Here is a 13,028-nt window from a genome sequence, read left to right as displayed (position 1 = left end):
ATGTACCTGCATCTTTTTGAGAAAGCTGGCTGTGCTCAGCTATCTGAAACCTGCTAAGGAGGCTCTGGTGGCTTGGAAAGTAGAGCTGAGGAGATCTGAAGTCATTGGACAATCTCAGCTCCACCTATTCTCTTTCATTGTGTTTCCTCTTAAACCCTTCAAGGCATTTGCTTCAGTCATAAGCACTCACTCTAATTCCAGCTTAACCAAGAACCATCCCCTGTCAATTCAAAAGGTGAGATGATAAAGTGTACCTATTTACAATTCTTAAGAGAGGGGAGGAGAAAGTATAGCACACAAAGGAAAATGGACTGGCCTCAGACTATTCTCAGTTGTCCCTATGGCCCCACTGATACAAGAAAACCAAACCCCCAAATAATCAGGCACTTTTTCAGCAGATGCAGAAAATTCCCTTGACTCCAGTCCACTGGGCAACAGCCTTGGTCAAAAGACAATTGTTTCCTACTGAGACTCACACTAACCTCTCCAGCTCAGGTTACTTCCCATTCTGCCCTATTCAAGGCTCAATTACCTCTTGACAGGAATCCAACACCAGACAGAGTTTTCTTTTTTCCAGTTAGCATGGTGCTGGACTATCAGCAAATATTAGTCAAACAAAGCTGCTCTGCCTACGATGAGTCAATACACATTCCCAAATGAATATACAGATAATAAATACACTGCACTTAGTGTCAGACAGTATTCTAAGAGCTTCTTATATATTAACTCATTTTAGTCCTCGTCACAATCCCTATAAATTAGGTGCTCTTGTTATTACCATTTTACACATAAGGAAGTTGAGGCCCTGAGAGGTTAAGGAACTTGTCCAAGGTCACATAACTGATACGTTTCAAAGTCAAGTTGAACCCAGGCGACCTGTTGCACAGTCCACACTCCCAGCCACTGCAGTAGGCTGCCTCACACCAGGCACATGTTTCTGAACTTGATAAATTTGTATTAACAGGGATGAATTTCAAAAACAACAACAAAAAAATGAGTGAAAAATAAGATGCAAAGAGATAAGTACAGTTCAAGTCCATTTAGAAACACCCCAAACAATATTATATATGACATGTATTAAGAGTATAAACCCATAGACTGGAGGGACACCTGTCAAAGTCATTATAGTTGTTACACCTGAGGAGGAAAGGGCTCTGGAATGCAGCTGTGGACAGGTTCTAAGTGATTTAATTGTATCATTAAGGTTTGATTTCTTTACCTTAAAAAAAATCTAAAATACATATGGCATAAAGTTAATTTGTTCATTCTGAGTCTTAAGTATATTAGTCACTGCTATATTAACCCCTGGTTATCGCTGTATATTAACCTTAAAAATAAATTACATACATTTTATCTTCTATTCCTTCTTGTGCCCTCCCAATTTCTATGCCATGAACATCCACTTCCAGCTGAGGTAATAGAATCCATAGTATTGCATTTTGGGAAACAGAATCATAATGGTGATCCATCTAGGGCTATTTAGCCTAATGTTAACTGAAACTAGACTATTTCCAGCTGACAATAATGAAAACAAGTTAACAACCGATCTATTCAACTAGAATTTGAACTGAGCACATGCAAACAATCACAGCAGCCAACAGTAATTTTCAGAGAAGGTAATCTAAACACAAAAATTTGGGGAAGAATTTATCTCTACTCCAAATATGGCGGTTCCTTCTAGAAAAATGACAATACTGACTAAGAATGACACAGTACAGACACCATAAATGCCTTAATTGTGATTGGTTATGCTCACATATTATCTCCCTTATTAAATTATGAGTTCTTTTAGAACAGAGTTCATGCTGGCCCATTGCTTGGCACACGGTGTGGGTCTCAGTAAATGCTAGTTGAATAAATATATAAATGAAGCGACACTCCATAATGTCTTTGCTTTTCCAAACCTGAAATATCTGAAATACTCAACTCCTCAAGCAATATGGTAGTCAATGCGGCTGAACTTATAAAGAATTCTTATGACTACATAGATGCCTTTGGGGCAGGGGGAGTAATTTTCGCTCTCTGGGATAGAAATTAAAATTTCCCTTCTTCGTGTTTTCAAAGGGACTATCTTGGTGAGACTTTCTAATCATACAAATATAAGTCAATTTCCTATTCTCTGTTGCTGTAACCCTTCTCCCCCCACCCCCAACTACTGAAGCAGATGCTTCCATCTGAGGTATTAAGTATTTTGAATAGTAATTTAAATTGGATATATTTTGAGCAGAACCAAGTTCATGAAGATTTTTTAAAATGTCCCCTACATTTAGACTTCTCTATTTGAACATTCTTATTTCTCTTAGAAGACTTGTCTTATTTGCCCAAGAGTTTGTGAGAAGAGATCCTGTCAAGAACAGCATGCCAAACTAATGCCCTTTACAATCTACTTTGGAAAAAAGATGGCGGAAAAGTGTGATACTACCTGGTCTGTACATTTAGCAATCTACATCTGGTGTTATTCAAAATGAAATAACCACCAAAGTTTAAAAATGTATCGATAACTACTGTAATTGCTTTTTCTGGACCTGGAGTGGCTAGACCCTATCTTATGCTGGTAATGAGTGTTTCCCCTAAAAAATATGGTTGCTCCAGTCTCAGTCATCCTTCAACATGAAAAGCCAGAAACCTTGGAATTGGAGCAGGAATAACCTCATTGTGTCTCTGGAACTGGGAAGAACAGTGTCTAATTGTTGAGACAGAGGCTAGGGATTGAAAAGAGATGACCAGGAGGTTCTTCTAGGGAAGGATGGAACCTATGCCCTAGGAACAGTGATAGCTAATATGTGTCTGTAGATTTCCACTCTCTGCTTTCATCAGGTATTCAGTAAATTATTCTGAAAACCCAGAGCCTGGTTTTTCCTTAAGACTGAAAGAGGAGAGTGGCTAAACTTTTGCATCTCAGTGGTTCAGAGTGAAGAAAGTTGGTAGAGATGTCAAATAAACACCAGGACAGATTTCTGAAATGTATAATGTCTAGTATCTTCTAGAAATTATTTGGTAAGGAAAACACTGCAAAGGAATGGAAAACCACCAATCTACTCAATAAGCCCAGCTGTCAGGATTTGAAAATAAAATTAATTAATTTTTTCATCCTGATGAGGTCAAGAACTTTTTCAGTTACACTGATTCTATAATATTAAAATTTAATATGACTTTTGTTTGCCTCCTGTCTTGATCTTCTAAATAATCTACCAACACAGAGAAAGTTGAAACTGGAGCACCATGAACTATTAAGAATAAAGTTAGTGTTACTATGCTTAATTCTAAAAATTCATTTCTCAAAAATCACCTAAAAAGCATCATCCAAATTACCTGTTACACGTAATTTACTCCCAAATACCATTTTACATTTGTTTCTGTCAATGAAATAAAATACAGAATTTTTCTTAATGCTGTGGAGATTATGTTGATTATCAGATATAAGGAAATAAACCGGAATCTTTACAAATGAAATTGGCCAGATTGTTTCTTACCAGAATGAAGATCTGTTTTAATAAGAAAAAGCTAAACATACAAGTAAAAAATTTAAATATATCCTAAGTTTTAGTATGGTGCACGCTTTTTTTTTTTTACCTGAAGTTAAGGGAAAGAATAACATAGGATAAATCATACACTAACAACGTGCATTAAATATTTTGTGACACCAGAAGAGATGAACGGCAAGAAAAAGAAGAGTGGACAACAGTAAGCACTGACTACATGCTCAGGATTTCACAGGCTAAGAACCCTGTGACATTAATGTATTTAATCTTCAGAGCAACCCTAGAAACTAACCACTATCATTAAGCCCATTTTATGTATGAGATACAAGAGATCAAGGAACTAGGCCACAGTCACACAGGGCCAGGAAAATATTATATGGCTGTTAGAAGTATACATTGCTGGACGATATATCAGTACCCTTAAAAATAGTTATGCCTTTGAAAATTACACCTGTAAGAGTAAATTTTCACTCCAACTTTCACACTTACATCTTGGTCCACAAGAGAAGCTTCTGCCTTTTCCAATGTATGGGAAGGGAGTCTCTGCCCTTCCATCTACCCTTCTCACTCCTTTCCAAGGAAGAGGAAAAACTTATCAGATAGGTGAGATCGAGAAGAAAAATGGGGAGATGGAAGCTTAGCCTGTTGTGGGTTCTCTTTCTCTCTCTGACTCCACTCCACTATTGGGTGGGGCTCAACAGGGGTGGTGGGGCTTGAATTCTCAGGCCACCCCCAGGGTCTAATCTATATACCCAAACCTTCCCTCTAGCAAGTTGCATATATCAAGATTTAGTTTTGAGGAAAAGGCGTTAAATTTAATTTTGTCCATTCTCTAGTCAAATATTCCAGCAATCCAGTAAGAAAGCAGATACACTTAATAGTCATTTGTTTGTCAAATTTTTCTATATCCTCAATTGTTTTGAATTCAAGAATAAGAAAGGAGGTAGAGGGAAGAAAAAAAAAGAAAAGCTATCACTGATTACCATCCCCCAAGCCCACCACACACAGAAATTTCTACAGGATATTCATTAAATTTTTTTAAAATAAAATTTAAAGTCATAGAAAAATGGATGTAATCTAAATATTCAATGACAGTGGATAGATGACAATTATAGCATGGACATGTGATGTCATTCTGTAAAGCAATTTAAAATCATGTTTAAAAGAGTCTTTTGGGAAATGACATATCTGTTAGTATTTTTTAATAGACACTAAAATTTTTTTAAAAATACAAATGGTCCACAATTTTCCATCCAGTTACAGCTATAGCTAACATATATGTATATATACATATATATGTGTATATATGTATATATATAATGCATAAATAATTAGAAACAGTGGAGAAAAGCACAGAGCTAGAAAGGGAAAGCTTCCTTCCTCACTGCCCCAGAAGTATCTCTTTCCAACTAATCACTATGAATAGCTTCTTGTAATTCCTTCTGGAAAAAATATTTTCCAAACATTTCAATATGATATATATTTGTATATTTAGAATAATTGTTTAAGCTCATAGGAAAACAAACAAAATATACATTTTTCATGTGATAACTTTTGTTTAAAAATCCCACCTGCAAAGAATGAAAGGAATTATATTGAGGCTTTATAAGTGATTTTCTTAGTCCACAGAGATTTTATATTTTCAAAAGTTTCTATTAACAGAAAACTGTATAATCTGATGTACATATCACTAGTTTTTTTTTATTATAAAAGAAATACATTTTCATAAACATTCAAATAATATAGACATATGTGAAGTAAAAACCAAGACTTCCATCTCTGCCCTCAAGCTCCCTAAAGGTAACTGATAAGAACACACACACACACACACCAACTCTCTCTCTCTCTCTCTCTCTCTCTCTCTCTCTCTCTCTCTCTCTCTCTCTCTCTCTCTCTCATATGTACACAGACTTGTTAGATATAGATACACATAAATTTTAAAGTTTTCAGGAGAAAAGACGTAAATGTACATAGACATATAAATCTTCACCTGGATGAACCTTAGTTCCCTAATCTGTATTATGTTAACTGTAAAGAAAAATGCTATCCTGCCTATCTCACAGTGAAATTTGGAAGCCAAAAGGCCAAAAGAAGTGATTGACATCCTCCATCTCCATACTGCGGCAGATTTAGAAAAGGTGACACCAACTTTTCACCTTGTTTCTCACCATTTCCGGGTCCTCCCTATGCTGCCTGTGTACACAGACCGTCACCAGGCTGGCACAGAACATGACTATCTAGAATTCCTGATCTCAATCTTCTGGTGCTAATGTTCAGGTAACTGGAACCACAGGCACACCCACTATCTCCAGTGATTGAGTTATTTACAGAGTGCCCCCAAAATGCCAAAATGGGATGGGAGATGGGGTTTATCACTAACATTTTGAGAATGGCTTCTCAACCACTACAACTATATTATCTAAGTTCCTTAGTGCCAAGGTCAGACACAGCCAACATGGCGATGCACTGATTCTCAAGTTCCTCCAAGTTAAGCAAATAATTAGTGCCTTAGAGAATGATCCAGCTAGCAACAAGCCCTCTCCCCTCAAAAGAAGAGATTGATTTTGTGCCACTAAGTTTTATTTAAAGATCATGCAATCGAATCCCAGCTGGCTTCATTGAAGCAACAACGTGGGCAATCAGTGACACCAACTGCAGTGCTATCATTTCTATAAACAGTAATGAGTGGAGGGGGTAGGATGGTACTAGAAGCTTATGTATAAACAAGAAAGATCATTTCAGCAAGAGAGATTGTCTTGGCAGATTCACAGTATCTTTCTGATTGGCACCCTAGGAAATGCAAATGCCCTGGAACATTGAATGTCATTAGAAGAAATAGTCCAGCATGGCATTCATAACATTGTACAACAACAACAACAAAAACCACGTCATAAAGATAGCAATTTCATACACTAAGTTGTACAAAGGAAACTTTCATTGTTTTAAGATATTCCATGGAAATTGAGGAAACAGATCTCTAAGTACCCCCCTGGATGTACCTTTCTACCTCTGATACCAGAGAATAGAACTTGCACCTTTCTTAGAAGCTGATGAATTATATCTGGCCTTGAGTAAATGAACTGATATTGAAGTAGGTGCAAAGGAGAGATATAACATAAATAACTAGCAGGATATCTAAATATGAACAGTGCTAGGTAGGCTTGAATTGAGTTGTAGTATCTTTGTAAAAATTGCTTGTTTATATCTGCATCTTATTTTTATTCAAACACATTTTTCCAGTAAAATATCCAAAGGTACTATTTCTTTCCATTAGAGCCCCTATCTGCCCCACCGCGGCCTACCTTTCAAACTCCTAAATGCTTTTCAAGCTCAGGGAGATTAACATAAATCCCAGGCAGAAATAGTTATTCCTTCCTTGGGGTGATTCTTACAATAGGACATTAGCCCAGGTAAGAGGTTAAACTGAACCAATCCGAGGCTCCCAGGCACTCCTCTTTTGGCATGTATCATACCCTGCCTAGTATTATACCTCTTTCTTGTACATATATATTTCCCTGCTGGGTCTCCAGTGCCTAACAGAGAACCTGGCATGCACTCGTTCTTCAAGGAGTGTTTGCTGATTTAAAAAATGGCAACCCCGAAGCCAGATACATGTTTCTTTAATTTTCAATGATCAGATATAGGCAGAAACAAAGGAGTGGTACCAATTGTGGAGGGCTAGTTTGCATGATAGAAGTATCTTACATTTTGGAAAAAGTCTGGCTTCCCTCCTCTCTTTGCTCTGCTTAACCCAGAGCCAGGCAAATGCATTGCTGCTCCATACAGCACTCAGTATAACCCCTTCACCATAAAGTGCCACCCTGGTTTTCTGCCAATGCACACAGCTCTTAGTTTATAAGCTAGGAGAAGAAAACATTTTTGTGTGTGTTTTTGCATTTTCCTTTGTCCAGCAAAATTACCGTCGTGATAAGAGCTGACACGCTGTCACCGCTTTTCTGGTCATGGAGCTAATTCTTCCTTTCCAGAATACACTGGAGGGCATCAAAAGGTAATCTCCACAGTTCAGAGAAAGTGGTCAGGAGCTACAGTGTCTTTAAGGGCCTTGCCATTAAAGTACAACTTCGAAAGAATAATCTCAGACATCAGTGGGGCTTCTTGACATCTTTGGGGAAAAGATAAATACCATTTAAGAAACAACATCTTTCTTCACTAGGCTCAGGAACCACACTAACTAGAAGGGTGATGACAAAACCTCATACTATGGCAATCTAAGTATTCTAAATTATGAAAGGAAAATAATACATCTATTTGTTATATACTAAAGATGATATCATAGAGACATTGGAGTGTTTGATTGGAAAAAACCTTAAACATAGCTCATAACCTTCCATTCAATTTTATTACTTTAAATGATATTGTCTTACTGTTTCAATCATGACAGGCCAGATAATGAATGACCTCAAAAATCTAAGTTACTTACAAAAAGGTGTATTCCCTTCTCATTTGGGTTAAATGTCCAGCATGGGTCACACAGTGGAGCTCTGTTTACTACAGATACTCAGGACATAGGCTAATGGACAACTATTACCTGGAACACCATTGGAAGGAAAGAGCCTGTGGTGAATTGTGCTCTATTAAAGCTTCCATGTGGAAATGAAATACATCACTTCTGCTCACATTTCATTTGCTAATGCTAGTCATATGGCCACAACTAACTTCAAGGGAATCGGGTAATGCCAACCTACAATGTGCCCAAGAGGGGAACCCAAAATATTTGGTGAAAAGTAGTAATGACTACTACATTTGCACACAATAGCACATAGCAAATTGCTAGTTAAAAGTACTATAAGAAAAATGAACTAATAATAAACACTGACTTCTTGAGCTTTTTAACATTAACAATGAAAATCTCATGTAAAACAACAAAAATATCCAGCTAAAAATGAAAGCCAAATAAAAGGTATGGACATTTTGTATATTGCATAAATCATGTTCATTTTAGCCATTGGGGCCTCATTGAAATTGTGAAAAATTTAAGCTCAGGAAATAAAAACCAGCTCAAAGAAAAAAAAAAAGCAAAAGATTCTACAACAAATATAACTGCCACGAATAAATCGTCAATTATCCTTTAATCAAGTTTTCCAAGATTGGCTAATTGAAGGCACTTATGCACTGAAGTCACCCACATTTCAAAATGAAAACATTGTGAACACCTGAGTACATGGCTTCAGAAGGTGGATTTTGTCATTTGTTTTTTACTTAGTGGTTTTCTAAAGATTGAATTTGAGTCTAAAATATCCTCTAATTAGAAATACATTATTGTCATTTGTCCCAATTTTGGAGGGTACTTGTTACCTACATCTTTGAAGAAAAAGTAACAAGATTAAAGGACTATGTAAATACTTAGAAGTAAAGGTAGTGTGGAGCTGAAAACAACTGTATAATACTATCTTTGTAGAGAACCCCTTCCTGACAAATAAGCTTAAAGCAATAACTGCTTTGCAATTATTTTTTCTCAGATTACTTGACTGTCCCATAGAGAAGTTAAAACCTATAACCCTTCAATATACAGCCAGCTGATACAACCTTGTCTGAAATTGTCTTCTATTTGATAACTCATGCTAGCTCTATACTAAATAAAGTGCAAAACATTTATAAACTAATTTAAGGCATAAATTAGACAAGAGAAAAGACAGGAGAGATAAAATATTTTAATTATACTAAAAAGCTCAAAGATAGTAATGATTATTTTTGTATTTTCTTAAAACCATTTATTTAATAAAACCTGAATAAAATATTGAAATGTTTACAATTCCAAAAATTCAGCATTACATTAATAGAATCTCTCAACCTCTTATAACAAATTATGTCAATCGTCTCCTGTGGCCCTCAACTGTAAAGTAATGGGGAAGAAGTAGCTGGCATAAAACTTTGCACTCATGATTATATGGTTCCAAATATTATTATATTTCTCTTTAGGTATATTTAAAAATTAAACTAGTAAATTTCTATTTCTATTTTTAAATTGAAATAGAATTTAATATTTATTTAAAATTTAAATATAAAATTTATTTCTAAAATTAAAATAGTAAAATTTCTTTAAAATAGAAAATTCCAGCTCTATTTTCATAAATTTGCTCCATGAAAATGTATCTGATATCTTTACCTCCATTTGTATGCACACACTGGGCATAACATTTCATGCAGAACTGCTGTGATGTCATGCTAACAGCACAAGTCACATGAAAGAAATTATTTTAAAATGGAACATAATAATAAATGTAAAATATATAGAACATGTATACGATAAGCTCAAAGTTCTTAGAACAATGTCTGACATATAGTGATAGTTCAATAAATCTTTAGCTGTTATTAATTGACTCAATTTTTACAACAACCTATGGGATAGATACTATTAACATAATAATTTACATTTATGCTTAAAATGAGGAACAGCAAAAGCATGTTAGGTTATCCAAGATCATAAGCTAAGAAAAGTCACAATTTGAATAAAGGCAATGTAGTTCCCAGAAAGAGTCTATAATCTGTATATTACCTCTCTCTGTGGGAAGGGTGTGAAGAAACCTTCATCTTCACCACTTGTGACTACACCATTTTAAAAGCATTCCCCTAGAGCGAAAGTTCCCCAGTATAATAAACTACCCCACTAAGTAAAAATGCATGTATAAGTGCAACAGTTTTCATAGGATCACATGTAAAAATCTAAGATTAAATAAAATATAGGAACCAGGCTAGGGCTATTTTAATTATCTGCCCACTTTTTTCAGGTGATTATAATGAATTTAAAAGATGGGTAGTGATTTTATTGAGACTGCTTTTTAACTACGTCTTCGGACTCTAAGTCCCATGATCCTGCAACAACCTATGCTGCCCAATCACATATGTTATCACTTCTGTTTAGGGAAACTGACTTTGCACGTAAACAGAGTAAGTTACCTATTTTTACATGAGGAAGTGCCCTGTCTTCATTACACTCTGAAGATACTTTAAAATTTTTCACATCTACGAAACATATTCAAGTTACAATCTATTTATATTTTCTTTAATGTAGACAAAGAAAATTGTCTTTGTAATATTAACATACATCTCTACTGGTTTCCTGTAATATGCATTTTTAAAACATAGAGCTTTAATATCAATCATGTTAGTTTAAAATGTAAGTGGCTTAGAATGTTTTAGCACTTATAAACATGATTGCAAAAAAAAGAATGTTTAAATAATCTGAACTGAACAAAAGTAAAAGCATGAGATCTCATGGCTGATTTCATTTCAAAAAGATACATTCTTAAATCTCACATATTAGTTAAATTATCTAATTAGTTCTTTTAAGGTAGTTTTGTTTTTCATTTGGAGTGATGACTAACCAGAAAGTCAAAGATATAGAAAGGATGAATGAAGCCTATATATATTCTAATCTTTCCAAATATAATCTTCATAGCTCCAGAACAGAGTGAAAATAGGCACGTAAGCAAGTGAATCAGATCCCCCAGAATAACATATGAAGTTTTAAACATTAAAATCTATTACGCTATTGTTAAATTTTGAACATTAAAGTTATTTGGGATTCATGGATAAAAAATTATTTTAAAAAGAGACACTTTAGACGTAAGAGGGGTACCTTTTCTCTCTCCTTACATCTTATCCCCATTTTGTGAAATGAAAACCAGCCAGAAAAACTGGATTAGCACTTGTAAAATTACTAGACATAATCATTTTAAAGGGAACTTAACACCTTAAAAAGAGAGAGATGGACAATGGAAAATGCTGTGCAACAGCACACATTTGCCAAGTTTTTTGCAGGAAAGTATCATTCTTGTTTGGTTTTAGCTTGATATTTTCATTACATTTCCAAATTGATTTTCTCAATATTGCAGGTCATTTAAAGGGCTTGATTTTCTTTCTTTCCCCCAACCCGTGCCATCCCTGAGGGACCCAGTTGGTTAAGCCCAGGGCTCATTGGGACTCTCCTGTTTGAGCAAGGACGTCGGAAACTGCTTGATCTCCAGGGCAAAACGCACTCTCCGATGATGGCCAGACGTCTACTTTTCAGACAAAGCAAGACAAGTAAAAGGTACCTGCCTGTGAGCCACCTGTTTAAAAGTCCCTTCTCCTGTGGAACACACCAGCAACTTCTCAGAGGAGTCACTGAGCAACTCCAAGTCGCGGGCCACCCTCGCAAGTCACAAGGAGGGAGCCACGAGGAAGTGCGAAAGCCGGTCACTTAGAGCACCCTTGGAAAGGAGACCGGCAGGTTACAGCTCGGGCGCTAACGTGTCTTTAAAGCGCTGGTGACTTCAGGGATTAAAAAAAGAAAAGAAAAAAAAAAAAAAGAAAAAAAAACAACAAGGAAAGCCAGCGAAGACAGAACCCGCGGCGGGGTGATCATCTCGCCCTGGCGGGGAACCGCCTTCCCTCCACCACTTACTGCGCTGAACGGAGGAGGCCGGGAAGAGGAGAGGGAACCAGAAAGGCACGCGGGGTGGGGGTGGGGGTGGGGGGAAGTCAGGGCCAAGGAAAGACCCTTTTTCTCACCACTTAGGCTGTTGCTAGTCCTCAGGCTCCTTCCACAGAGACACTGCAGCATATGCACTCCTTTCTTCAAAGAAAGCTCAAGAATCTTCATCGAGAAGCTCGCGTGTGGGGTTCGTCAACTCCCCGCCCACCTCCGCTAATTGTCCAACCCAACGGCGGCCTGCCTCGGAAAGCCGGGTCTGCCCATGGCGCGAACCACCCAGGTGGAGAGCCGTCCGCACCTGGCCGGGGCAGGACCCGAGGGCGGGCCAGGCGCGCCGCACTGCGCGGTGGTCACCGCAGGCGGCGGGGGAAGAAGTGCCGCGGGGCAGGGGGCACCCTGGGGAGACAGAGGCACGGCCACACCCCCGTGGGGTCCCACGTGACACTCTGGGACCTCTCCACGTAGGCGGCTGCTCTGAGGGCGGGAGGGTGAGTGGATCGAAGCCCCCTACCGGGTGGCGGCGCCCGGAGGGACGCGGGCGGGGTCCCGCGCCCGCCCTGGCCTTCGGGACTGGTGGCTCAGGGCACCCCCTCTTGCTTCTATTCTCAGCGGGACAGTGAACTCTGGGCACCCCCCGGGGCCAGTGCGCCTGTCTTCCCGGGCTGGGGGGCTTGAGGCGGGCCCCGCGGAGCCCCGGAGGCGCAGCCAGCCAGGCGGGAGGCAGCGCCCGCGCAAGGGCTGCACCCAGGAGGCTGCGAGCGTCAGAAGCGACTCCAGGGAACTAGGGGGCAGGGGTGGGGAGGAGGGGATGTGGAATAAAGAAAACTCTTGGGCAAGGGCGAGGAGAGCAAAGGTGTGCCGAGGTGTGGGCGGAGCCCTGATGCAGAAGTCTGGACACCTCGATTTTCTGGTGGGCGCTCTGTGACCTTGGGTAAGTCACTGTCCCTAAGTTAGGGCGAGGAAGAGGGTGTGAAATAGAGCATTGGCATCTTGGTGATTGTCCCCTTGCCTGCCAGTCTCCTGGAAAAGCTGAACACAGGTGCAGTGGGAAGGCAGGTGCAGGAGAAAGGGAGGCCAGAAGGGAACCCCAGAGGTAAAGAGGGAGAGGC

At 38.5% G+C, this 13,028-nt stretch overlaps 1 protein-coding gene across 2 annotated transcripts in view; it reads right to left on the bottom strand.

The window, feature by feature from the left end:
• FGF12 (fibroblast growth factor 12) overlaps positions 1–13,028 on the bottom strand; it is a 526,765-nt gene that overhangs the window by 349,058 nt on the left and 164,679 nt on the right. The window contains exon 1 of one of the 2 annotated variants that reach the window (XM_081028817.1): positions 11,997–12,128. The exons of the other annotated variant lie outside the window; for it this stretch is intronic. Coding sequence (XP_080884943.1) covers positions 11,997–12,087 — 91 coding nt within the window. The 5' untranslated portion in view covers positions 12,088–12,128. Of the gene's footprint in view, positions 1–11,996; positions 12,129–13,028 lie in introns of those variants that run through there. 2 annotated transcript variants of the gene reach the window in all.

Source organism: Rhinolophus hipposideros (genome assembly GCF_964194185.1).
Source record: "Rhinolophus hipposideros genome assembly, chromosome: 2".
Lineage (NCBI taxonomy): Eukaryota > Metazoa > Chordata > Mammalia > Chiroptera > Rhinolophidae > Rhinolophus > Rhinolophus hipposideros.
Note: the sequence above shows the minus strand (reverse complement) of the source record. Positions and strands in the feature narration are given on the sequence as shown.